General features: G+C 47.4%; 4 protein-coding genes across 9 annotated transcripts; 2 read left to right on the top strand and 2 right to left on the bottom strand.

Annotated features, from left to right (window-relative positions):
* The first annotated feature begins 1,780 nt into the window (after window positions 1-1,780).
* Window positions 1,781-2,520, top strand: LOC100496496 (histone H1B). The gene has a single exon (XM_002941338.5). It carries the CDS (start codon window positions 1,797-1,799, stop codon window positions 2,466-2,468), a length of 672 nt encoding a protein of 223 aa, XP_002941384.1. The 5' UTR covers window positions 1,781-1,796; the 3' UTR covers window positions 2,469-2,520.
* A 1,059-nt stretch (window positions 2,521-3,579) lies between these two features.
* LOC100498492 (histone H1B) lies at window positions 3,580-4,266 on the bottom strand. The gene has a single exon (XM_018095112.2). The coding sequence runs from the start codon at window positions 4,243-4,245 to the stop codon at window positions 3,631-3,633; it is 615 nt and encodes a 204-aa protein (XP_017950601.1). The 5' UTR covers window positions 4,246-4,266; the 3' UTR covers window positions 3,580-3,630.
* A 4,694-nt stretch (window positions 4,267-8,960) lies between these two features.
* On the top strand, window positions 8,961-14,745 carry jrk (Jrk helix-turn-helix protein). 2 transcript variants are annotated; one of them, XM_002941364.5, is made up of 6 exons: window positions 8,961-9,068; window positions 10,278-10,551; window positions 10,984-11,088; window positions 11,512-11,619; window positions 11,743-11,810; window positions 12,585-14,745. In XM_002941364.5, exons 2-6 carry the CDS (start codon window positions 10,545-10,547, stop codon window positions 14,478-14,480), a joined length of 2,184 nt encoding a protein of 727 aa, XP_002941410.1. In that variant the 5' UTR covers window positions 8,961-9,068; window positions 10,278-10,544; the 3' UTR covers window positions 14,481-14,745. The 2 variants fall into 2 exon arrangements, with proteins under 2 accessions (XP_002941410.1, XP_004919072.1); XM_004919015.4 differs by lacking the exon at window positions 8,961-9,068 and adding an exon at window positions 9,095-9,305.
* A 2,894-nt stretch (window positions 14,746-17,639) lies between these two features.
* On the bottom strand, window positions 17,640-25,261 carry LOC116406477 (gastrula zinc finger protein XlCGF57.1-like). Of its 5 annotated transcripts, none has more exons than XM_031904242.1 (4): window positions 25,225-25,261; window positions 24,979-25,068; window positions 22,280-22,384; window positions 17,640-21,684 (listed from the first exon to the last, which is right to left on the bottom strand). In XM_031904242.1, exons 1-4 carry the CDS (start codon window positions 25,244-25,246, stop codon window positions 20,186-20,188), a joined length of 1,716 nt encoding a protein of 571 aa, XP_031760102.1. In that variant the 5' UTR covers window positions 25,247-25,261; the 3' UTR covers window positions 17,640-20,185. The 5 variants fall into 5 exon arrangements, with proteins under 5 accessions (XP_031760102.1, XP_031760101.1, XP_031760103.1 ...); XM_031904241.1 differs by having other exon boundaries at window positions 24,979-25,071; window positions 25,225-25,259; XM_031904243.1 differs by having other exon boundaries at window positions 22,280-22,381; window positions 24,979-25,071; window positions 25,225-25,259.

Raw genomic sequence — 25,261 nt, 5'->3', positions numbered from 1 at the left:
ACCATTGTGCTGTTTTTATTATGAGAGAACAATAATCCAGGAAGCGCAGCAGCTGTAATATACAGGGAAGCCCCAGGTGCCGATTTTTTTAAAGGAGACATATTGGATAAATGGGAAAAATGGCTAATTTTGTAGGCAATTATGAATAATATCTGGTGCTGGTTTCCCTTTGGGCTAAAAATTAACCCTATCTGTAAAAATGGCCCCTTTATTGGAGCTCCCTATAGATCCTCTCACTTCTCTGTCTAGTGTGAAATGGAGAGTGGGCGTGTCCTAACGGTCCCTGCCAGAAGCACAGTAGGAGGGGGAGAGCCAATCACAGCCCTGCACTCACACAAGCACAGACAGGCTTCAGTTCCCTATCAGGTCAGCCTAGCTGCTGATTGGCCCTCCGTACACTGCACTGTAGGATAGGAACCAATCAGCAGCTAGGCTGACCTGATAGGGAACTGAAGCCTGTCTGTGCTTGTGTGACTGCAGGGCTGTGATTGGCTCTCCCCCTCCTACTGTGCTTCTGGCAGGGACCGTTAGGACACGCCCACTCTCCATTTCAAACTCTGACAGAGAAGAGATAGGATCTATAGGGAGCTCCAATAAAGGGGCCATTGTTACAGACAGGATTAAAAAGATTCCTGAAACAGCCAGAATAATGTGCGTCAAAAAAAATATTTTTGGACTTGCGGCGTTATTTGATGCGCAACAACTTTATTTTGTTTCACAAAATGACCCGCCAATGGCAAACATACATTTTCATGAAAAAATTCCCCATGGCAAACTGCTTTTCCCCGATATCTGGTGACAAAATTCACTAGTCAGTAATTCCGCTCCCCCCACAGCAGCACAATGTATCCCCCTGGGGCCCATGTTCCCTATAGGGCCCTGTGTGTCAGTGAGTCGGAGACTGAATGGGCTTCTCCTGCCCAACACCCTTTGGGCATCTTGGTACCAGTCTGGGTTTCTCACTTTATTTACCCCAGCGCTGAGCCAGTGGTTCTACCCTTCCTGCCCCCCAGTTTGGCACCCCCCCATATTCCTTATGATAAGATTCAGTGCAGTGGGGATTTGCCCCATATACTAATAATACAGATCTGGATCCAGTGCAGCATCTAATGTTCCCTCTCCCTGTGCCCATGTTTGGGGATCAGCAAGTGATCAGTCTCTAGAATGGAACCAATAACCCAATCCGGTCAGTGGGACCGACCCCTCCCTGAGTGCTGCAGCCAAACTCCCCCAGCAATGGCTCCCTGTACTGTGCTACTTGCCTGGGACTCCGACCCCCCCACACTCCCTTTAGAGCCTCCCCCTCTCTCACTCACCTGCCCATATTATACCCGGGGCCCCCTTATTTCTCTGGGGGAACAGCGGGAGGGGAAGGATTTCTATTCATCCCCAACAATTCCCAGAAATGGGAAGGAGAGAAATGAAGCGGAGCCTTTCCGGGGAGCGGGACTGAGTTCCAAGGAGCTGCTCTGGGCAATATAGGCAGCCAATAGAATGGGAATTAGTGGCACAGACCCGGGCACTTACTGGGGCAGCTGATCCCATACAGACTGGGGCATATTTATACTCAGAGCCGATAGAAAATACGAATGTTTTTGTCTATAGAAACACAGGGACATCCGCGCTACAGGTTAGAATGGAAAAGGTTTATAGGCGGGGAAATGAAAATCACCCAATAGGAAGGAAAGATTAGCCAGAGAATGAACCAATCGGGGAAAAGGAGGGATGTATATAAAGAGGACTGGAAAACACAGAGAATTTATTGTTCTCTGTGGGTTTGACTGGTATCTTTTAGAATGACAGAAACTGCAACTGAAACCGCTCCGGCCCCTCCCCCGGCAGAACCCGCCGCTGCCAAGAAGAAGCAGCCCAAGAAGGCGGCAGCGGGAGGCGCCAAAGCCAAGAAACCCTCCGGGCCCAGCGCGGCCGAGCTCATCGTGAAAGCCGTGTCCGCCTCTAAGGAGCGCAGCGGGGTGTCCCTGGCCGCTCTCAAGAAGGCTCTGGCTGCCGGAGGCTACGATGTGGAGAGGAACAACAGCCGCCTCAAGCTGGCTCTCAAGGCCTTGGTCACTAAGGGGACTCTCACCCAAGTCAAGGGGAGCGGAGCCTCCGGATCCTTCAAGCTGAACAAGAAGCCGCTGGAGAGTAAGGAGAAGGCGGCCAAGAAGAAGCCAGCGGCGCCCAAAGCCAAGAAACCAGCGGCGGCGGCAAAGAAGGCGCCCAAGTCCCCTAAAAAGCCCAAGAAGGTGAAGAAACCGGCAAAGGCCGCCAAAAGCCCCAAGCAGCCCAAAGCGGCCAAACCCAAGAAGGTGGCCAAGAGCCCGGCTAAAAAGGCCGCCAAGCCCAAAGCTGCCAAGAGCCCGGCTAAAAAGGCCGCCAAGCCCAAAGCTGCCAAGAGCCCGGCTAAAAAGGCCAAGGCCGCCAACCCCAAAGCGGCTAAAGCAAAGAAGGCGGCACCTAAAAAGTAATGTGGCCCCGGGGCCCCTGCGCATCGCACCAAAGGCTCTTTTCAGAGCCCCCCACCTCCCCCAGCAAAAGAGCCGGTACCTGTGTTTATTACTGACTGACCGCACTATACGGGCCCTATGAGCCGAGCAACAAGCGCCGCGCCCTACAGTGCAGGTCATTTCTAAGCGCAGCTGCTACTTGGCAACCGCGCTCAGCCCGGAGTCTCTGATTCTGCAAGAAATAGGCTGAATAACCGATTCTGCTCGGGAATGTTCTGTTCACATGAAATGCCACCTGGGGCGCTGTTGATCTAGGAAATCATTGCAACGCTACATAGCCTATTTTAATGGGTTACGGTAATTGCTTCTTTGTTTGGGTCAGAGAAACCCGTTGGTGATTTCAGACATCCCGCCAAAATGTTCTTGATTTAGACATAATTTTACTAGATACTGTTCTTGATTCTGCTCCCGTACAGTATAACCTGCTAAGGGGACGGAGCCTTTAGCGTTGGACTTTATGTTTTGTTGCAATGTAGTGCTGAGCCCAGTGCACATTGTCACTTCAATGCCGCTAATCCAAGATATCAGTAAGGGAACCCCGTGTAACAAACTGTCAGTTTCCCGCACTGGAACAGCCGCTCCCCGTTTTATTCCCCGGGTTCCACCTGAATCCGCTCAGCCGGGAGACAAGGGCTGAAACCAAAACCCATGGAAATGAATATTTGCTAAATGAAGCTGTAAAACCGCGAATCACCACTAGGTGCCGCCCTGTCACTAACTGTGCACTCAGCGCTGGGTTACAGGTCCGGTCTGTAGTTAGTTTTGGACGGATCTCCCCCCGGCTGAATCTCTATTTGTGGCAGGGAACACGGACGCGGGCGTTGCTCCCTTATTTTGGGGGTAACTTGTTTCTCTCCCGTGTAATGTAATGAGGGATCGGCCCAGAGGATATAAAATGATCCCTCGGAGTAAATATAATGGGGAATTGTACAACCCGTGTGAGGGCGGGACTAGACCGTAGGGCCCAGGGCCGGTACCACTGGGTGGGACAGGGGCTCTGCCCGAACTGAACACCCCGGCATATTACAGTAACGCAGTCGCACAGATATCGGCTCTTTTGCTGGGGGAGGTGGGGGCTCTGAAAAGAGCCTTTGGTGCAATGCGCTGGGGCCCCGGGGCCACATTACTTCTTAGGAGCGGCCTTTTTTGCTTTAGCAGCTTTGGGCTTGGTGGGCTTTTTAGCCGGGCTCTTGGCAGCTTTGGGCTTGGCGGCCTTTTTAGCCGGGCTCTTGGCCACCTTCCTGGGTTTGGCAGCTTTGGGCTTCTTGGGGCTCTTTGCTGCTGCCGAGACCTTCTTGGGCTTTTTAGGAGACTTGGGCGCCTTCTTTGCCGCCGCCGCTGGTTTCTTGGCTTTGGGCGCCGCTGGCTTCTTCTTGGCCGCCTTCTCCTTACTCTCCAGCGGCTTCTTGTTCAGCTTGAAGGATCCGGAGGCTCCGCTCCCCTTGACTTGGGTGAGAGTCCCCTTAGTGACCAAGGCCTTGAGAGCCAGCTTGAGGCGGCTGTTGTTCCTCTCCACATCGTAGCCTCCGGCAGCCAGAGCCTTCTTGAGAGCGGCCAGGGACACCCCGCTGCGCTCCTTAGAGGCGGACACGGCTTTCACGATGAGCTCGGCCGCGCTGGGCCCGGAGGGTTTCTTGGCTTTGGCGCCTCCCGCTGCCGCCTTCTTGGGCTGCTTCTTCTTCTTGGCGGCTTCAGCCGGGGGAGGGGCCGGAACGGTCTCAGCTGCAGTCTCTGCCATTCTCTCCTCAAACTCTGTTTGTAAAAACAAAAATTAATTCAATCGCCTCTGCGGAGCCTCCTTATATTCAGCCTTTCTTTGCCCTGATTGGTCAACTAGCAACATCAAGTATGCCTCCTATTGGGTGGTGTTGAAGCCCCGCCCATTATGCTTTACCTTCTTTCTAACCTGTAGAACTGACGCCTCTGTGTTTCTTCATCTTGAAAAAATGTTGTTTTATTATTCCTTCCGCTGATAAATATCGCACAGTCTGTAGCTGATCGGGTGCCACAGTAAGTTCCCTGCCCGGCAGTGGGATTATCTGGGAGGAATGTACGGAGGAGGCGCAGAATAGCGCCGGGGGATTCAGACTCCCAGGGATCGGGCACATTCTCCCCGTAGGGTTCGGGTTCTGCCGCCGATTCCCCGTCTCTATAAATCCGATCCCTCCCGCTGGGGCAGCAGAGAAATAAGGGCCCCGGGTATAATATGGGCGGGGGGGCGGGTATAAAGGGAATGGGCGGGGCTGGGAATCCCAGGCAAGTAGCACAGTACAGGGGCCTTTGGGCCCTCGGCTGCAGTATTCAGGGAAGGGCCACACTGAGTGCGGGGCATTTAGTTCTGAGTCCGTGCCGGATACTGATCAGTTGGGGGTTTATGTGCCGGGGAGAAGGGAACATGAGCCCGACACTGTATGGGCGGCACTGAGTGTGAGTGTGAGTGAGGGAGAGAGGGAGCTGTATGTGCAGGGGATGGGGGGGGGGGTGGGGTATTGGGTTCCCAGACGGCTATTATTTTGTCACATGGCTATTATTTCGGCGCGCGGCTATTCTTTTTTGACGCCGGTGACAATTTTTGGACATGCGCCGAATTTTTTCATCTGTTTCGCGAAACAATCCGCCAATGGCGACACGTGGAAATTTGCTGCGAATCCATGCCTGGCGAAACATTGCGCCCATCACTACTGGCAATAAATGGAGTCACCAGTGGAAAGGCCTTCACATCGCTTCAGATGGGGGGGGGGGGGCAGCTGTGGCGAAGGTGGGTCGGCCTGCCTCTGTGCGTGATAAATAACATGGTCCTCCGGTGCTAGAGGGCTAGAATGGACGGGGACTGTTTTTTTTTTTATAAAGAAAACTATTGTTTCCCCCAACAGGAGTGTGTGCTCTATTAGCCTGCACCTCCAGTGGGAAAAGCCATTTTAGAGTAATATGTGCCCTTTTAAGGAGAGATATTGTGTGAATAACAAGACTGTGCCAGTGTATTATACTCCTCTAACTAAATGAAAAAAGAAACCCTAACCCTGTAGGCAATTATGAAAAATATACGGTGCTGGTTTCCCTTTGGGCTAAACAGTTCCCTATTAGGTCAGCCCTGTTTCAACCCCCCTTTCTCTTCATCAGGAGCCAGAACTGGAGTTGACTGGGTTTAAAAACATGTTATGTTGAGATTTTTTTGTTTAAAAAGTTGTATTTTTTACATCAGCATGCCGTTTTTTGCTCTTTTTGCGCATTATTGCGCAGTGAGCACCCGACTTTGGTACTAACTATACTTTGGGTGCCATCCAATCAGTTATACTGAGCCTTATTTTGGACCAGGCACTGGAAAGGCAGTTTGTGGATTAGCAGATCAGTGGATTTCTCCCCTCTTCTCTCACAGAGAGCAATTGTGCCGAGTTGATAATGAAGGTGGTTTCTGGGACCTTAATGGTGGGATTATGATTTTTTGATAAATATGTCCCTGATGGTTTAGAGACTGACCTGACCAAGCTCTGTAGTGTAACACTGTCATTTATTCCATTTATCTTGGGGAAACATATGTCTGGGAGCTCTTCTATCCCTTTCCCATGGCAGTGGGCAACAATGGGGTGAATCCCTCCTGCTGGGTGAAGGGGACAGAGAGCACAAGATGAAGCCCTGGCCAGCAGCTGTTTCCCTTCCTATTCCTCTCCTCCTCTGCTCCAGGGCAGGGGTCCTCAGACTAGTGGGGTTTGGGGGAATTTCTCAATAAATCAGTCAGAAACACAACTTTAAGCACAATCCTTCTATATCTAGAGGAGTATAATTCATTGGTACATTGTTATTTTTTTTTTATATGTCTCCTTTAACTAATTATTGTCTTAATTTCCAGCCTAAAAGGAAAATATGAGTTCCAGGCTTTATTAATCGGCCTCTGGACGGTAAGTTATTTTCCTGGCAGACATCACAGAAGGAAAGCATTGAACTCTATAGGATAACCATGGATATAGTACAGAGATATAACCGGCACAGGTTATTACTTGAGCTAATCTACCCTATATGTGAGGGGGGGTGCTCTAGTCTACCACCTCCAAAAACGTAAAGCAATAAAGAAAGACAACCAGGCACTGGATTTATACCCAATAAAATAAATGTATTGATTATATGATTAATTAGTACAAAATGTACTACCTTGATGATCTCAATCTCCTCCCTAAGCCAAACCAGATAAAAAGATGTCTTCTCTTCCCAGTACGTAAGTAATAACTGTATTAATTCAGTGTGGGAATTCCAAGGGGGCCACAGATAAAAAATAATCTTTGGGTGTTGGACGCTAGTGATGAGCGAATCTGACCTGTTTTGCATCACCGTAAAATCAGCAAAAGTATGAAAAAAATCACAAAAAGGCAACAAAATGTGCAAAATGCACGTACTGCACAACTTTTTTGACGCGTGCAATTTTTTTACATGGCCGCAACCTTTTTTTTAACATGACTTTTTTGACCCAACCGTGAAATTTTCATGCCGAAATTTCGTGGAAGTTTTACAAAACAATTCGCCAATGGCTGTATCCATGCAATTGTGTTTTTAAAAGGAGACATATCCTATAAAAATGATGAATGTACCAGGGAATTATACTCCTCTAGATATAGAAGGGTTGTGCTTAAAGTTGTGTTTCTGACTGATTTATTGAGAAACTCCCCCAAACCCCACTAGCCCCGCCCATCTGTTCCACTTCCTGCTGGCTGAATTCTCTGGATGAGCTGGGGAGCCGGCGGCCCTCCGTACCCTGCACTGTAGGATAGGAACCAATCAGCAGCTAGGCTGACCTGATAGGGAACTGAAGCCTGTCTGTGCTTGTGTGACTGCAGGGCTGTGATTGGCTCTCCCCCTCCTACTGTGCTTCTGGCAGGGACCGTTAGGACACGCCCACCCCCTCATGTGAAACCCAGACAGGGACCTGAGAGGATCTATAGGGAGCTCCAATAAAGGGGCCATTGTTACAGATAGGGTTAATGTTTAGCCCAAAGGGAAACCAGCACCGGATATTATTCATAATTGCTTACAGGGTTAGGGGTTTTCCCATTTATCCTATATGTCTCCTTTAAGCTGCACTCAGGAGAGGAGGTTGGGAGAAAAAAGAAGCAGAAAGCCAGAGCTGAGTTTCTATGGGAACCAGCAATGCTATGTCTTCATTGGCTGCTAGACTGGAGGGCGTGTTTAGTAATCTGAGAGGAACTGGGCATGCCCAGTAGCCAACAGCCAAAGCAAATGGGTTAGAGAAGGAGAAGGAAATCCAAGTGATGAAAGGAGACATATCATATAAATATTATAGAAGTTCATGTGGTTCTGTCAAAAATATGCAGCTAGGCATCATTTAATAGGGACATATCACATCCCTGCACTCACACAAGCACAGACAGGCTTCAGTTCCCTATCAGGTCAGCCTAGCTGCTGATTGGTTCCTATCCTACAGTGCCGCCGCCCCCCTGCACAGCCTGGGAAAGGAGGCAGCAGGAAGTGGCACAGATGGGCGGGGCTAGTGGGGTTTGGGGGAATTTCTCAATAAATCAGTCAGAAACACAACTTTAAGCACAATCCTTCTATATCTAGAGGAGTATAATTCCCTGGCACATTCATCATTTTTATAGGATATGTCTCCTTTAACCATTACAGTGCTCAATCAAGGCAAAACTTTTTATCAAATGAAGTTCTGCCTGTGTAAGCCTGCATTCTTGATTAAATCCACTCTAAAAAGCTGATCACTCACTTCAATGGCCCATGTTGCGTGTAATCCATGTCCTATCTCACCTAGCTGGACAGGCCTTTTCTAGCGCCCCCGCGCCTGGACAAACACCTGAGGTTAAGGCTCCGCAGACTGGCAAGACCTGGGGCACTAACGAGCCAAACGTTACAAAGCTATCCAGTCCCGGCCAGAGGAGCAAGTGGGGCTTGCCATACACACAATAGGCAGCAGATTCCCTGTCACTAATATAGGTGCCGCCATCTTGTTGGTGGGCTAACATCCCCCTCACACCTCTGGCAATACGGAGCCAGAGTCAAATCATTTTCACTCTCAAGTCGCGGAATTCTCAGCCCTCGGAGAGGTCTCTGCAGTTATTAACCCGTGTCTCCCCACGCTGGTTGCTATTGTCACCTGGAATTCAATGCACAGTAGAACCTTAGAGCGACAGAAGCACAATCGGGGGGTGTGGCCAGGAGTGGAGTGGGCGTGACCAAGCGCATCATAAACACGAAGCCTTGGAGTCCATTATGTCCAAAATGCAGGAACACCGCGAATAAAGCCGTGTCAGTAGCGGTACGGGGAAGGGGAGTTTATCCGGTATCGGCAGTTACAGTCCCACAAGCGCACAGAACTGAGCAGCGGGACAGGGGGCCCCACAGATACGCTCCAGGGATCCTCCAATCAGATTCCAGGACAGGCTGACGCTCCAGGGATCCTCCAATCAGATTCCAGGACAGGCTGTGCGGCCGGAACTATGCAGCAGCGTGAAGCCGCAAACTGCCCGGCAAGGGACCATGGGAGACAGGAAAGACGTCATATTTTCGCGACTCCCCCAAGCCTCTCCGAGATAAGCGGTATAGGTGAGGAGTCCCAGGTCTTTGTTCGTTCGCTTCGGGTTGGGGGTTCCTTGGGCGCCTTTTGCTCGCTAGTGGCCGCGGGATTGGGCGACTCATTGTGTATTTGTCCCACTCCGAGCTGAAACCGGAGCCGCCTGTGCGCAGGGGATTGTCCCAGGGAGAGTGGGTCATTGCTGGGCAGGGGAATAGCCAATGGGGCCCAACATCACAGGAGCCCCTCATACATGTAACAGCGCTTGGGTGCGTTCCGATATATACACCGGGGACGTGCAGCTGGGGGGCTTCAGCTTACATGGGGGTCCCACTATTCCTGCTCCTCTGATTGGCCCGTGTATTGTGCCTTATATGTGAGTCATGTGATCTCCAGTGATTGGCCTGGGGCTCTCTCTGTAACAGCATCACTTTGGTACCCAGTGTAACCATGGCAGTAACCCATAGCAACAAGGTTCTCTATGGTACTGAATTGGCTAATGCATATGGTTGCAGCGGGGTACCGTACTGGGGCGACTTTGCCTTGCAGTAAAAAATTACCCCCCCAAAGCGCTTATAAGCTAATAGTGCCTAGATGCCTTCCATTGGAAATACCTAAGTCTTATACAGCCTTGAGGGAATGTGTCTTTATAAGTCTGTGTTTAGTCAGGAAATAAGATCATAAGGGCCGGGGCGAGTCTTGCTTAAGAACTGCCAAATCATTGCACCCTGTATATTGTATGTATTAAACCGACCTTACAGTTTGAACTCTTCTTTATGAAAAATATAGCAATAAAATCATGGGGCCATGTGCTTCTTATAATTGCCCAGGGCACTGCCATCCGGGGGACTTGGGTTAGTAGCCGGCCTGGGTCCTCTGGGCGCTAGGCTCTGCCAAGTAAGCAGAATGGGGTGGCCACATCCCTAATTCACCATGATCATTCCACCATTATATCTAAATGCTGCCCACAATCCCCCATAAAGAGCTTTCTATATATGTGACCATCCATACGTGTGTTATAGTTAGTGTGTCAGTACTAATGTCATGGCACGTGTGGTTCCACCATTCTATCCTACAAATCCCCACTGGATAGAAGGTTAAACTAATGGCAATATAATAATATTTCTATATTGCCATTCCTTTTAACAGCAGAATGTTTATATTCCTTTCTCTGGGAGTAGGGGCAGAACTTGAATCTTAAAGATTGTGAAGCAGCTCACTGTGTGTTTCTTTGTTCTCAGGAAATCCAGCGTGCGGATTGGCCGGTAGCAGAGATGCTGTAATGATGCAACGGGGGTCGCCCTGTGTGTTTGATACCCAATGTAGGAGGAGCTAGCATGTCATCTCATTAGGGGTATAATAACTGAGAAGGGGTTTACAGGGCAAAGCTGATCCCCTAGGCCGCTGTTCAACTTGGATTAACCTCTCAGCTTCCAGAGACATTTTCTGCGCTTTGGGAGGAAGACGATAACAATAGACTTCCCTGGCCTGATTGGACTGGACATCTTATGGAATGTAAGTGTGGCTCTTGTTTCTGAATTGCACTTTGTGTATATAATTTGCACTGGTGTCTGTTCTGCAGAGAGGGCAGTGATAGAGGTACAGGGCTACAGTGTACATGATTGTCACATCAAGGGACCACTGACTTTGGAATAAAACCCCTGCAGGAAAGCGTTCCATGTAGCTGAATACTCCCCACCTTGCTACTGGTCTGCTTAGCACTTGCTAAACTTGGCTTTTCTGCTACCCATCATCCTTTGCTAAACCTCACTGATTCTTTAATGGGCTCTAGGGGAGGCAAATAGAGAGGAGATCAGAGATATCAGAGGGGACCGTGACAACAGTTGGGCAATTCAAAAGAATAGAAAATACCAGTAAACATATAAAAAGTGGTATAAATTGCCTGCAGTTTTGATTATAGGGTGGGTTTCTGTTCCTTGCTGTCAGGTTCTCCAGAGATGGAACCAAGGAGGTTAGCGGAAAAACTGGAGCCGGACACTGAGGACCCCCTGCCCATCACAAAGATGGAAATGGATTCTGTCTCTGGGGATGGTGAGTAACGTTTCTGTATTAAATGAGCCGTATAGTGTGTTTTCCTATTGCATTATACATCACTAACGGTTGAGGGTGTGTGTCTTTAAACTGTTTGTGCTGCTTCAATGGAAAGTTCCCAAAAAACATTGCTAGTTCCACCTCCTGCTGGCTGCTGTCCCAGGCTGGAGGGCCAGAACTGTAGGGGAGTTTTAATAGTTTTATTGTTTGAAGTCAGCCAGTCCCCATCTAGTGGGCAGTAAGTTTCATTCTGAATAACAACAGAGTTGTGACTGGCTCCCATGATTCCTACTGTGCTTATGGGGAATTATTGGGCTCACTCACTGCTCTTTTGTAACAGGGAGCAAGTAAGAATCTTTGGGAAAGTAAAGATGTAATTTTCAGGTGAGATTTAAACCAGACCTGTCTCTTCCTTGATGGTAGATCTCCCAGAGGAGGAACCAGAAATATTACAAATAAAGATCAAGGAAGAAATGGAGTGCGAAGATCTAAACTCAATGGAAAACTGCGCCATTCCACTTACTGGTAGAGGTAAGTAGCCGCAGCTTCTTGTCTGTAACACTGACAAATGAAAATTACATTTACTTAACTGGGGGGAGATTTCTAGGTTAGGCAAATGCAATTTGAATTTAATTAGATTCTTTATTCCTATAGGCAGGGGTCCTTCAATCAACCCTAGAGCAGGAAGAAAAAAAAGGCCACCGCAACATCTTCCACTGCTGGTGAGTATTTTCTTGAGGCTGCGCAGTATTAGATGGGAATTGTGTTAGTGGGAACTTGTCACTGCTCTATTGGGCTGCACCAATACACTTAACATTATTTATATATATATATATACTCACTTAAAGGAGACATATAGGATAAGTGAATACCATCATAAACTTGTAGGCAATAATGAATAATATACGGTTTCCGTCTGGGCTGTGTTACTGCATCATCCTGTGATTGCCCAACCAAACTGTCACTGCTACCTCCCATGACCCCCCCCCCCCGTAGTAGTAGGGCCATGCTTGCAGTGGGGAGAACCACGAGGGGTGATAAGTGGGCCAAGGGATGTTGAGCGGTGGGTCCTGCCTTGGGCGCAATGAGCAGAAGGCCCAGAATTGTGTGCAAACTCCCGCTGCTGGTCTATTTTTGTTGCCCCACCCCCAATCTTGTAGGCAATTATGAATAATATACGGTGCTGGTTTCCCTTTGGGCTAAACGTTAACCCTATCTGTAACAATGGCCCCTTTATTGGAGCTCCCTATAGATCCTCTCAGGTCCCTGTCTGGGTTTCACATGAGGGGTGGGCGTGTGCTAACGGTCCCTGCCAGAAGCACAGTAGGAGGGGGAGAGCCAATCACATCCCTGCAGTCACACAAGCACAGACAGGCTTCAGTTCCCTATCAGGTCAGCCCAGCTGCTCATTGGTTCCTATCCTACAGTGCAGTGTTGCTGGTAAACAAAATCTGTGTTACATTGAACCAACACTTGTGTTTTTTTTTTCCCCCCAGGGCAAAAGCTGCGGCCCTTCCCTTGGCTTTGCAGGAATGTTCCCAGAAATCCCAGCGCCCCCTCTGGCCTGCAGGACTGCCTCAGACATTCATTGCTCTCCCTGCACCCCTGCAGACAGTTTCCAGTACTTAGCCGCTCAGCCCCTAATGGAATACAATATAAACCACCCCGTCAGCTTGCACACTCCTGTCCAGTTCCCACATTCATTCTTTAGTATGACAGAAGGTACCCCAGGAATTCCCCCGGACACCAAGCGGAAGCGCGTCTCGCTGAGCATAAAGGACAAAGTGACGTTGCTGCAGGATCTAGAAAATGGCGCCTCCGTAAAGTCCCTGTGCGACAAATACGGGATTGGCACGTCCACTATTTATGATCTAAAGAAGCAAAAGGATAAACTGTTGACGTTCTACAGTAACAGCGACGCCCCCGATTTAATGGCCGATAGAAAAACCCTGCACCAAGCAAAGAACGTTTCCGTGGACAAGGTGCTTATGGAATGGATCCGCCAGCGCCGCAGGGAGAACTTCCCGCTTTCTCGGTCCCTTATCATGGCCCAGGCAAAAAAATTCCACGTGTTGCTGAACATCTCAACGCCTTGCGAGTATTCGTCGGGCTGGTACGGCAAATTCAAGAAGAGGAATGGCCTCAGTATCTTGTCTATAAACGGAGAGAAAGCCTCCGAGGAGTATAATGTAGCCGACAACTTTGTGAAGAAGCTCAATAAACTGGTTAGCGACGAGCACCTATCGGCAGAGCAGGTGTATAACGCGGCTAAAGCCTCCCTGTTTTGGAGGCATCTGCCACAGAAATTGGTCGCTACGGCTCAGAAGCCGCCATCAAGCGGGTTGGAAGACCCCAAAGAAAGACTCACTGTGCTGGCTTGTTCCAATGCGGCGGGGACGCACAAGGCACGGCTGCTCGTTATTGGCAAAAGCAGAAACCCGCGTGCGTTTAAAGGTGTCCGTGTTTTCCCTGTTACCTACACAGCCAATAAGCAGGCGGGGATCACCAGAGAAATCTTCCAGGACTGGTTTGAGAACCATTTTGTTCCCGAGGCGAGGGCACACTGCATGTCGGTGGGACTCAGCCAGGATGCCAAGGTCATGTTAATTTTAGATCATTGCCCCACACACCCCAGCGCGGAATTCCTTGTTAAAGATAATGTGTTTGCTGTGTGTTTGCCCCCCGACTGTACGTCCTTCATCCAACCCCTGGACCAAGGGATTCTGCGCTTATTCAAGTCAAACTATAAGAGCGAATTCCTGCAGAGAATGCTGACGGAGTGCAATAAGGGCATGGCCGGGGCACAGTTCCAGGCTAAGGCCAATATCAAGGATGCCATTTGGACTGCTGCATTGGCCTGGGATAAAGTGGATAAGCAAGCACTGATTCATGGGTGGCGTAACCTGTGTCCCTCTTCATTCGCCTTGGATAACCCTGCCGAGGAATGCGACTTTCTGGGCTTTACTGAGCTCCGCGAATCCCAGCTCACCTCGGAACTGATGAACTACGCGCGGAGCCTGTCGTGCCCGGAAGCCCGGCTCTTGGATGAGGAGGCGATAGAAGAGAGTTTCACTGCTGACAACGACGCGCCGGTAGCTCTGCAGCTGCCAGATGGAGACATTAGCGAAAACTCAGATGAAGAGAGTGACAGCGACGAGCCGGAGGGTGTTGTGAAAGAGAAAATGCCCATTGACAGAATGATAGGCCTGGCTGAAGAGCTGATTGGTGGCATGGAACAGAGGAGCTTCATATCAGAACAGCAAATAATGGCAGTCTATAGAATCAAAGAACAACTTCTACAGGAAAAATTATATGAAACAGCATGGACACAAATGTTTCCCAATAGCACCTCTTGCCCTGACCCCCAGCCCTCGCGGGATGAGAACTGCTGAACTGCTGTTGTAGGAAATGTCCATCCATTCTTAGCAATGCACAGTATTCAAGCACAGATTGGAACCAGGCCGTGATTGGGCACTTATTTATTTTCCCCAAAGCCCCCAGCGCTAGGGTTCATCTAAGGCTAACATTCCCAAAGCAGCACAGGGGCAAGAGGCTACTGGGGTAATAGTCACCCTGATATAGTTCCAGGGGTTTGTTACCCCAATGTTTCTATATATCTGTAACCTTGTTATGGGCTAAGGGGGCCCAGCCTGAAGGCCAGTTAGGGGGGGATTTGGGGTGAGTGCTTATTTGTGCCCTGGGTACCCCTGGAACTATAGCGGGGTGACTGTTACCCCAATGTTTCTATATATCTGTAACCTTGTTATGGGCTAAGGGGGCCCAGCCTGAAGGCAAGTTAGGGGGGATTTGGGGTGAGTGCTTATTTGTGCCCTGGGTACCCTGGAACTATAGCGGGGTGACTGTTACCCCAATGTTTCTATATATCTGTAACCTTGTTATGGGCTAAGGGGGCCCAGCCTGAAGGCCAGTTAGGGGGGGATTTGGGGTGAGTGCTTATTTGTGCCCTGGGTACCCCTGGAACTATAGCAGGGTGACTGTTACCCCAATGTTTCTATATATCTGTAACCTTGTTATGGGCTAAGGGGGCCCAGCCTGAAGGCCAGTTAGGGGGGGATTTGGGGTGAGTGCTTATTTGTGCCCTGGGTACCCCTGGAACTATAGCAGGGTGACTGTTACCCCAATGTTTCTATATATCTGTAACCTTGTTATGGGCTAAGGGGGCCCAGCCTGAAGGCCAGTTAGGGGGGGATTTGGGGTGAGTGCTTATTTGTGCCCTGGGTACCCCTGGAACTATAGCAGGGTGACTGTTACCCCAATGTTTCTATATATCTGTAACCTTGTTATGGGCTAAGGGGGCCCAGCCTGAAAGCCAGTTAGGGGGAGATGTACATTTATTTACCATTCTAGATTCTTTGGAACTATAACAAAAAGACAAACTGCAATTCTCATTGCTCTGTTCCGTACTGTATGGGGAATGGGCAAATGACTTACTCTTGGACCAAAAAGGACGGTGCCTGAAACCAAAATGTGTCTGCAACCTACTGTTCTTAGGCCTTTTGCACAGACAGGGATTTCATCTCCACTCTTTGTAGCCTCAAATCACCCTGTATGTGCCACAGGCCTAATAGTGCTACTTCGGGCGTTTATATTGAAGCATGAGTTCAGTGTAATCATATATATATTTTATTTTAATGAAATATGTACCACTAAAACCATGGGTTATGTTTGCAGTACAAGGTTTAGTGTCTAACACCTTATTCCCCATAAATGGTTACTGTTGTCAGAATAAAACATGTCATTTTTGCCTGAGCACAATGTTTAATATATTCTGCTAAACGACAGAAGCCAGTCTTGCTTTATGGCAGGAATTCTATGTATAAATCCAGGATCAGAGCCTGTGGGGTTCCCCAACACAAAGGCAGGAATTGCCCTTTATCTGAATGGCTCCGTTACATTTACTGCTTGATCATTCCGGGGCAATGGGGCACAGGGGATTTCTGGACATGTCGCCCCTCCCCCATCAACCCCATTTCATCAGCGAATAAAACACCTAATAATCAGATTACATTCCTGGCAAGGATCAAAAAAAGGAGGAGCTTCAGTCTCAACAATAAAAGCAAACACTAAGTAGTGAACCTCCTGATGGGAATTCTGCCCTGGAGCCTGAATAGATAAAATAGCAATACAAACCATCAGCAGTGTCGCATATGAAATGTTTATTTGATGCTCAAATAGCCCGTGCCATGGGGCAGAGCTCTTGGGAAAACAGGGACTACAGGGCACTAACGCGTTTCATGCCATTGGGCGTTTCATTGGACGAGGTGTGGTTTTATATCTCGTAGGGCAAAGATTTAACAATTCATCTTTACTGCCCCTTTCTTTAAAGGAGACATATCCTATAAAAATGATGAATGTACCAGGGAATTATACTCCTCTAGATATAGAAGGATTGTGCTTAAAGTTGTGTTTCTGACTGATTTATTGAGAAATTCCCCCCAAACCCCACTAGCCCCGCCCATCTGTTCCACTTCCTGCTGGCTGAATTCTCTGGATGAGCTGGGGAGCCGGCGGCCCTCCGTACCCTGCACTGTAGGATAGGAACCAATCAGCAGCTAGGCTGACCTGATAGGGAACTGAAGCCTGTCTTTGCTTGTGTGACTGCAGGGCTGTGAGTGGCTCTCCCCCTCCTACTGTGCTTCTGGCAGGGACCGTTAGGACACGCCCACCCCTCATGTGAAACCCAGACAGGGACCTGAGAGGATCTATAGGGAGCTCCAATAAAGGGGCCATTGTTACAGATAGGGTTAATGTTTAGCCCAAAGGGAAACCAGCACCGGATATTATTCATAATTGCCTACAGGGTTAGGGGTTTTCCCATTTATCCAATATGTCCCCTTTAAAGGAGACATATAGGATAAATGTAAACCCCCTAACCCTGTAGGCAATTATGAATAATATCCGGTGCTGGTTTCCCTTTGGGCTAAACATTAACCCTATCTGTAACAATGGCCCCTTTATTGGAGCTCCCTATAGATCCTCTCAGGTCCCTGTCTGGGTTTCACATGAGGGGTGGGCGTGTCCTAACGGTCCCTGCCAGAAGCACAGTAGGAGGGGGAGAGCCAATCACAGCCCTGCACTCACACAAGCACAGACAGGCTCTCTTCTGTGAGTTGGACACTTGATGCTTTTGGTTCTGATAGAGGAGCTGTCATAGAAAATACACGTTTTCTGTTCTCAGCAACCAAACTCCTGCATTTCCCTTCCACACGTGCACGCTTAGGGGTATATTTATCAGGTTGTATAAAAAGTGGAGTGCAGCATTACTGGTGATGTTGCCCAGGGCAACCAATCAGCAATTAGATTTCAACAGTTAGCAGCCAATCAGATGCTTTGATATGGTTTCTATGAGCAACATCACCGGTGATTACTTTCACTCCACTTCTTACACAGCCTGGTAAATATACCCCTTAGTGCAGCTTAGGGAACCTGGGCCAAAAGCATATATGGTATATGATGGAGATGACTAAGGGATGCTGGGAGCAGACGGGCCCTGCATGGCGCTTCAGCATTATGAGCACATACCCGAGAGATGCCACTAGGAGCACTTACTTTTATTACTTATATAGAAAATACAAATGTGTACATGGAAGAAAAAGGAGAGAGCGGCAGCCAATCACGCTGCTCATTGGTACAAACACATCCCCTCTCATTAAACACATGCGCTGTAAAAGCAATTCCATATAAAAATAGTATTTACTAGTAATCCCTGTTGTAAAATAAATCTGTATAAATCCCATGATGCCGTTATACAGTTCTAGCCAATCAACAGTTACTGATAAGGTCATTTAGTCCTGTGGACAAGGCCAAGGCTGTAGAGAAAGTGAGTAAAAGGCCCCAACACCATAAGCTCAATGGTTCCCACAAAAGAAGGGGAGAAGGCAACTGACTATTCTGTGGGCTATTGCCCTACATCTTTGGTGGCTTTCATCTCTGTTGTAAAATAAATGATGTAGGGTGACAGCCCACAGAAATCCCATGTACCTTCATCACCTTTTGGGCTTTGAGCAGTCGGGGATTGAGTAGCACCATCGTCTACAAGTGATAGGATAGTCCCAGTATTGACAGTGATTGGTCCATCCTCAAGGAACCAATCACAAGTAGCTGAGCTGGCACAGAATGCTGAATATTAGCATGAAGTAATCAAGTCAGTGGAAAAACAAAAGTGGGTGATATTGTCTTCATAGAACAGTCTAGTAGAGCTTCTCAGCCTTTCTTCCCCCGGCGTCGCTGCTTTGTAAGGGGAACTAAGAGGAGATGGACATGATACACTGTTCCTATAGGGCTCAATATGGCAGATACCACAGGGAAGGACCCCATAGTCCCACGTCTCCTTGGTAAGTTTCTCCCCATGTCCCAGTACAATGTGAAACTGTACCTGTAGAACTCTACCTACCTTTATCACAGTAGCTCAGTAATCCATTACTGATTGGCACTGCACGGCCAACAAGTGGGTTTATTCCTTCCCCTACTGGCAGGTATAGCCCTGAGCTGGCTCTGGGAGGTATGGGTATAGTCTCTCTTTTGGTTAGGCATGCCCTGGGCCTGTAGGAATTCCCTGTTAGGGGTGTCAGATGACTTCCTTTAGTCCATATAAGGAATAGGATAGCCAGGCTACAGGCCACACTCAGTGGAAGAGGGTGGATAGATCTGGAAGCCTGAGGCAAGGAGGCCCTAAGTAGAAAATGCTATATTGCTCCAGTTACTAGAGCAGCCGGAAGCCCCACCATGTAGAGCAGGAACTGAATAGGCTCAGGAATATAGAGATTTCCCTTGGGGCAACACTTGTGTTATGGAGCCTTTGAGACATTTAGTTCTTGCAATAAACCAGTTAAGTTCTATGCTGTGCCCTCTTCATAGGGCTGCCACCTTTATCTATTTTCCTTATTACCATTGGCACCAATCATCATTTTTACAAGTCAGGCCATTAAAATACTAGCCACGTGGCAACCCTACCTCTCCATTACAATGTTACTTCCAGCTTTTTATGCAGTTATTATTAATAGTGATGAGCGAATCTGTCTCGTTTCGCTTCGTCGAAAGATGTGCGAATCTTTCAAAAGATTAACGAAACGGCAGAAAATTCGCCGAAACGCCGAAAATGTCTCACGTCAAAAAAAAATTGTCGGCAGCAACTATTCTTTCATCATTATTTTGTCGACAATTTTTGAACGTGCGGCAAATTTTCCGCTGCAAATTTTTTCATCTGTTTCGCGAAACAATCCGCCAATGGTGAAACACGGAAATTCGCTGCAAATCCATGCCTGGCGAAACATTTTGCCCGTCACTAATTATTAACCCTTCTGAGGTGGGGCATCCCCCCTTACAGGGCATCATTGGGGGTGAGACCGGTCAAATCAACAAACCTCTACTTTGTACAGAGTGGGAACTATGCCAGCATAGGTATTCCCCTCTCCTAAACACAACTTGGGGTTCTTGGGTCCCCTTTAATTCCTATGCAGCCTTTCTTGGCTTTAGCAACATGACAGGACCAGACCAGGGCCAATTATGGGTGGAAATAACCACTCATAATGTGCAGGGACTGGTGTTTTTAGGGGCTAGTAGCATCAATTCTCTTTATATATATACTCATTGCACATGATATATCTGAATATTCCTCCTATGCCTGTGTAATGCATGTATATGAGATAAAACACAGATGAATAATGACTTAGCGACCATACTTCATGCTCATGTCATGGGTGGGAATTAGCTGCTATGTCAGTGCCAATAAAGAGGCCTGGTTTTTGCTGTCGTTGGTCCTTTATGGGCAAAAAGGTTCCATTGACTGGAGACGGATGTGATCTGTATGTGAAATGATACACATAGCCTTCTTGCTAGGGTTCCTGAGGAACTTCTTTCTTTACAGGGTTTTGTAGAGGACTGGAAAGTCCTCTGGGGAATAAGTTCCACCAACTGCAAGGTCGCGGTTTAGTGCCCCTACATCTGTCCTCCACTTGCACCCCTGCTGGGTGTAACACTACACCAAAGGAAGGGAAGGCTGACTGACCAAGGCCTACAAGAAGCCCCTTTAGCACTTCTATTCAGAAAGAGAAGCTTTTAGATCTCCCAAGGGTTCCTAGTCAATGTGGAGTTTCTGATGCTTCTGAAGCTTGCTTTTGAGGGTGAATTTCTCCCCACAGTCTGTACACGTGAACGGTTTGTCTTTTGTGTGAACTTTCAGGTGAGTGTGCAGGTTGCCCTTCTGAGAGAAGCCCTTGCCGCACTCTGTACATACAAAAGGTTTCTCCCCAGTGTGGATCATCTCGTGCCGTAGAAGTTTGTTCTTCTGGAAGAAGCTTTTGCCACATTCCGTGCAGGTGAAGGGTTTCTCCCCGGTGTGAATCTTTTTGTGATTGTAGAGGCTGCCATTTTGGGAGAAACTTTTTCCACATTCGTTGCAGGTAAACGGTTTTTCACCTCGGTGATTTCTCTCATGGGACAAAAGGTGAATCTTGTGAGAGAAGCCCTTCCCGCATTCGGAACAGATGAATGGTTTCTCCCCGGTGTGAATCCTCCTGTGGATCAGAAAGTTGCTCTTCTGAACAAATCTTTTCCCACATTCGGTGCAGGAGAATGGTTTCTCCCCGGTGTGAAGTTTCTGGTGTGTTTGAAGCGTTGTCTTTAGCGTGAAGCTCTTCCCACATTCATTGCACTTGAAAGGTCTCTCAACCGAATGGATTTTCTGGTGGCAAGAGAGGCTTCCCTTATGAGCGAAACTTTCCCCACATTCCATGCACTTATAGGGTTTTTCCCTTGTATGAATTTTCTGGTGTTTATGGAGGTTCCGTTTCCTAGAGAAGCTTTTCCCACATTCCGTGCACAGGAAGGGCTTCCCATCTGGGTGAATCTTCTGATGGCTGTCGAGGCTTCTTTTCCGAGAGAAGGTTTTGCCGCACTGTTTGCAGGTGAAGATTTTCTCCTCTGCGGGGGTCTTCCCATCGGAATTTTTCCCGTTTTCCGTACATGGATTGTCGCTTTTTAGGTGACCCTGAAGCTGACTCTTGAGACAGAACCCTTTGCCGCAGGCCGTGCACTTAAACGGTTTCACCCCTGTGTGAATCCACTCGTGTGTCATAAGGCTGATCTTGTAGGAGAATCTCTTGCCACATTCTTTGCAGGCAAATGGTTTCTCCCCTGTGTGGATCCTCTCGTGGGTCACTAGGCTGACCTTGCGAGCAAAGCCTTTGCCACATTCCTTACATTTGAACGGCCTCTCGCCAGTGTGGATCATCAGATGTGTCTGCAGACTGTGCTTACTGCAGTAGTGCTTCCCGCATTCTGTGCAGATGAAGAGCTGCTTTTCCTTGGGTTTTTTCCTTCTCCTCTTTGCTTCCTCGTTCCGCCTACTATTAAAGCTCCGCCTTCTAGCGCGGGGGCCACAGACGTGTTTACGGAGGTCACTGTTGCTGGGGAAGCTTTTCCCACATTTGCAGCAGATAAAACACAGAGCTTTAGAACTTGTTGAACGATTCTCAGATCTTGTGCCCGATTTAAACTGTGAATGTCCTCTGAGTCCTGCTCCACACAGTGACGGCCCCTTAGCTGCCCCCGGGGCGCTACATGAACCACAGGTATCTAAGGAAACATAGCAAATGTGTCAGAACACAACAAACATTGTAAAACATGGGGTTATGTAATAAAAGACACTAAATTTGCCTAGGAGAAGTAACCAATCAGCAGATAGCATTTACTGGTCACCTGTTGCTATGGGCTCCTGAGCAAACTTAGTGCATTTTATTATATATGGGGGTAACAATGTAATATAAAGTACTGAAATGGAACTGGTCTATATGTTTCCTTGTCTTTATTTTTTATGGGATTATTTTTTTGCAGATATGCTTACACAGTGACGTAACTAACTATACAGCAGAAAGTACAGTCGTGGGGGGCGGGACACTGAACTAGGAGTCTGCTGTATTGTAGTCCTCCCTCTCCAGCCCCACTCCTACCTTTAACATCACATGCAACGTGGCGTGAGTGGGGCTGGTAGTGGGGGCAGAGGAGGAGGGATTATTTGTGCTGGGCCCACTCAGATACAGGGGAATCCTTATGCTGCCACAGTTTTATGGTACAGGTGGGTTTGCTCTATCTGTACATGCAGATAATGGGTGGAGAAGGGACAAAACAGCATATATTATTACAATTTACAATAAATGTGGGCAACACATACCCCTATTAGTGAATTCTATTCTCTTTCCAGTGTCTGTGTGATCTTCAGGATCTACTTCATCCTCCTCAATCTTTATCTGTATGATATCATCCTCTGTAATATCTGCTAATAAAATAAAGGGACCCATAAGATTAGGGTGAGGGGGGTTCAAAGAACAGTTTAAAACCCTGTGCTGAACAGTAATACCATAAGCACCCTACCTGCCAGGGAGGAACAGATGAGACCTATTCCTGTTCCTGGGCTTCTCTTTCCCACAGAAAGTGGTGGAGCTTGGACCTGACTGAAGGCAGTGCTGCCCATTGCACTAACCTCAAAAGAGGTTCAAAGTCCGGCTTGGGACTCCTCCAGTTACATGGGAGTAGGAGAAACAAAAGGTTAGCTGAAAGCAGTTCTAATGTGTAGCGCTGGCTGAAAGCTCAGACTCAGGCACACTTTACTGCTGCGCTGCAAGTTGGAGTGATATCCCCCCCCCCTCCCCCCCAGCAGCCGATCAGCAGAACAATGGGACGGGAGCAAGATAGCAGCTCCCAGTAGGTATCAGAATAGCACTCAATAGTAAGAAATCCAAGTCCGGCTTGGGACTCCTCCAGTTACATGGGAGTAGGAGAAACAATAGGTTTGCTGAAAGCAGTTCTAATGTGTAGCGCTGGCTGAAAGCTCAGACTCAGGCACACTTTACTGCTGCGCTGCAAGTTGGAGTGATATCCCCCCTCCCCCCCAACTGCCGATCAGCAGAACAATGGGAAGGGAGCAAGATAGCAGCTCCCAGTAGGTATCAGAATAGCACTCAATAGTAAGAAATCCAAGTCCGGCTTGGGACTCCCCCAGTTACATGGGAGTAGGAGAAACAATAGGTTAGCTGAAAGCAGTTCTAATGAGTAGCGCTGGCTGAAAGCTCAGACTCAGGCACAAGGCACTGAGATGGCGCCTACACACCAATATTACAGCTACAAATACATTTGTTGGTTCAAGAATAAAAGGTTAAATGGCAGAGTACCCCATAAATATCATGGCAGTGTCCCTTTAAAGAGCAAATTATCTTTTTATTTCATATAGATAAAGAAGGAAGTTTTTTAAATATTTTCTTTTCTATTCTGCCTCACTCCAATCTGGAATTTTATTGCCAGGGTCACTGACCCCTGTCACCGGATGGCAGATTTATTCCCAGGCTTAATATTTACTACTTATCTTTCTATTTAGGCACTTTTTCATTCATCTCTTAATCTGGCATTCAGAGCCCGGCCTGGTTTCTAGGGTCAGTGATGCTAGCAACCAGAGGTTAAAAGACCAGTGAGCTGCAGAACAAAAAGGAAATTAAAAAATTAAAACAAACAGAACAGATTAAGGGCAGTTGCAATTCTGTTAAATATACAGCAGTCTGAATTGTATTAAGTTCATTTTAAGATTAACTTTTCCATACTTAGTAAATATACAGTATTCAATATTCATAAAGATATATATTTTAATTAGTTTTGCAGCTGCACCCTTTACCATGAAAAAAAATCACTCTCAGTCATTCTACTCATTAATCTTACTAATACAGGTATTGGATGCCTTATCCAGAAACCCATTATCCAGAAAGCTCCGAATTACGGAAAGCCCGTCTCCCATAGACTCCATTTTAATCAAATTATACAGAATTTTAAAACTGATTTCCTTTTTCTCTGTAATAATAAAACAGTACCTGTACTTGATCCCAACTAAGATATAATTACCCCTTATTGGGGGCAGAACAGCCCTATTGGGTTTATTTCATGGTTAAATGATTCCCTTTTCTCTGTAATAATAAAACAGTACCTGTACTTGATCCCAACTAAGATATAATTACCCCTTATTGGGGCAGAACAGCCCTATTGGGTTTATTTAATGGTTAAATGATTCCCTTTTCTCTGTAATAATAAAACAGTACCTGTACTTGATCCCAACTAAGATATAATTACCCCTTATTGGGGCAGAACAGCCCTATTGGGTTTATTTAATGGTTAAATGATTCCCTTTTCTCTGTAATAATAAAACAGTACCTGTACTTGATCCCAACTAAGATATAATTACCCCTTATTGGGGCAGAACAACCCTATTGGGTTTATTTCATGGTTAAATGATTCCCTTTTCTCTGTAATAATAAAACAGTACCTGTACTTGATCCCAACTAAGATATAATTACCCCTTATTGGATGCAAACCAATCCTATTGGGTTTAATTAATGTTTTATTGATTTTTTTAGTAGACTTAAGGTATGGAGATCCAAATTACAGAAAGATCCCTTATCCGGAATACCCTTGGTCCCAAGTATTCTGGATAACAGGTCCTATACCTGTACTACAAAGATGTGAATAATGGATATTAGATTTGTGCCACTGTGACAGAATGCTCTGTTATACAGATAGCTAGAATCTCAGCCATAAAGCAGGGCAGGACTGCTGCTTACAATGGGGGGGATCAGATAGGATCTGTGCCACTGTGACAGAATGCTCTGTTATACAGATAGCTAGAATCTCAGCCATAAAGCAGGGCAGGACTGCTGCTTACAATGGGGGGATCAGATAGGATCTGTGCCACTGTGACAGAATGCTCTGTTATACAGATAGCTAGAATCTCAGCCATAACATAGAGTAGAACTGCTGTGCAGAAGTATTTATTGTATAGCTGCCAGCTATGCCACAGTAAGAAGTTGAGGGATGGTTACCAAGGATACCTACCCCCATCATATGTCCCAGCCTCACTGTCTGCTGGGTTTAGATGGTCGTCAGAGTCTTCTTGCTCTACCTTTATCTGCAACACTTCTGGTTCTGCTGATGGAAATTTTAACAGAGAAACCAATTATGAATACAGTTTCTCATTATTCAGTATATTGATAATATAAGAAGTTATATCCAGAGAGTGACATATTTCAGGGTTCCCTATGGAACATAATGGGCACTATTGTATTCATCATCTTTACTCACCGGCCCCAGGAACGGGATCCATTTCCCTCTTTATTGT

This window comes from Xenopus tropicalis, chromosome 6 (genome assembly GCF_000004195.4).
Source record: "Xenopus tropicalis strain Nigerian chromosome 6, UCB_Xtro_10.0, whole genome shotgun sequence".
Lineage (NCBI taxonomy): Eukaryota > Metazoa > Chordata > Amphibia > Anura > Pipidae > Xenopus > Xenopus tropicalis.
This window is presented reverse-complemented; position numbering and strand designations above follow the sequence as displayed.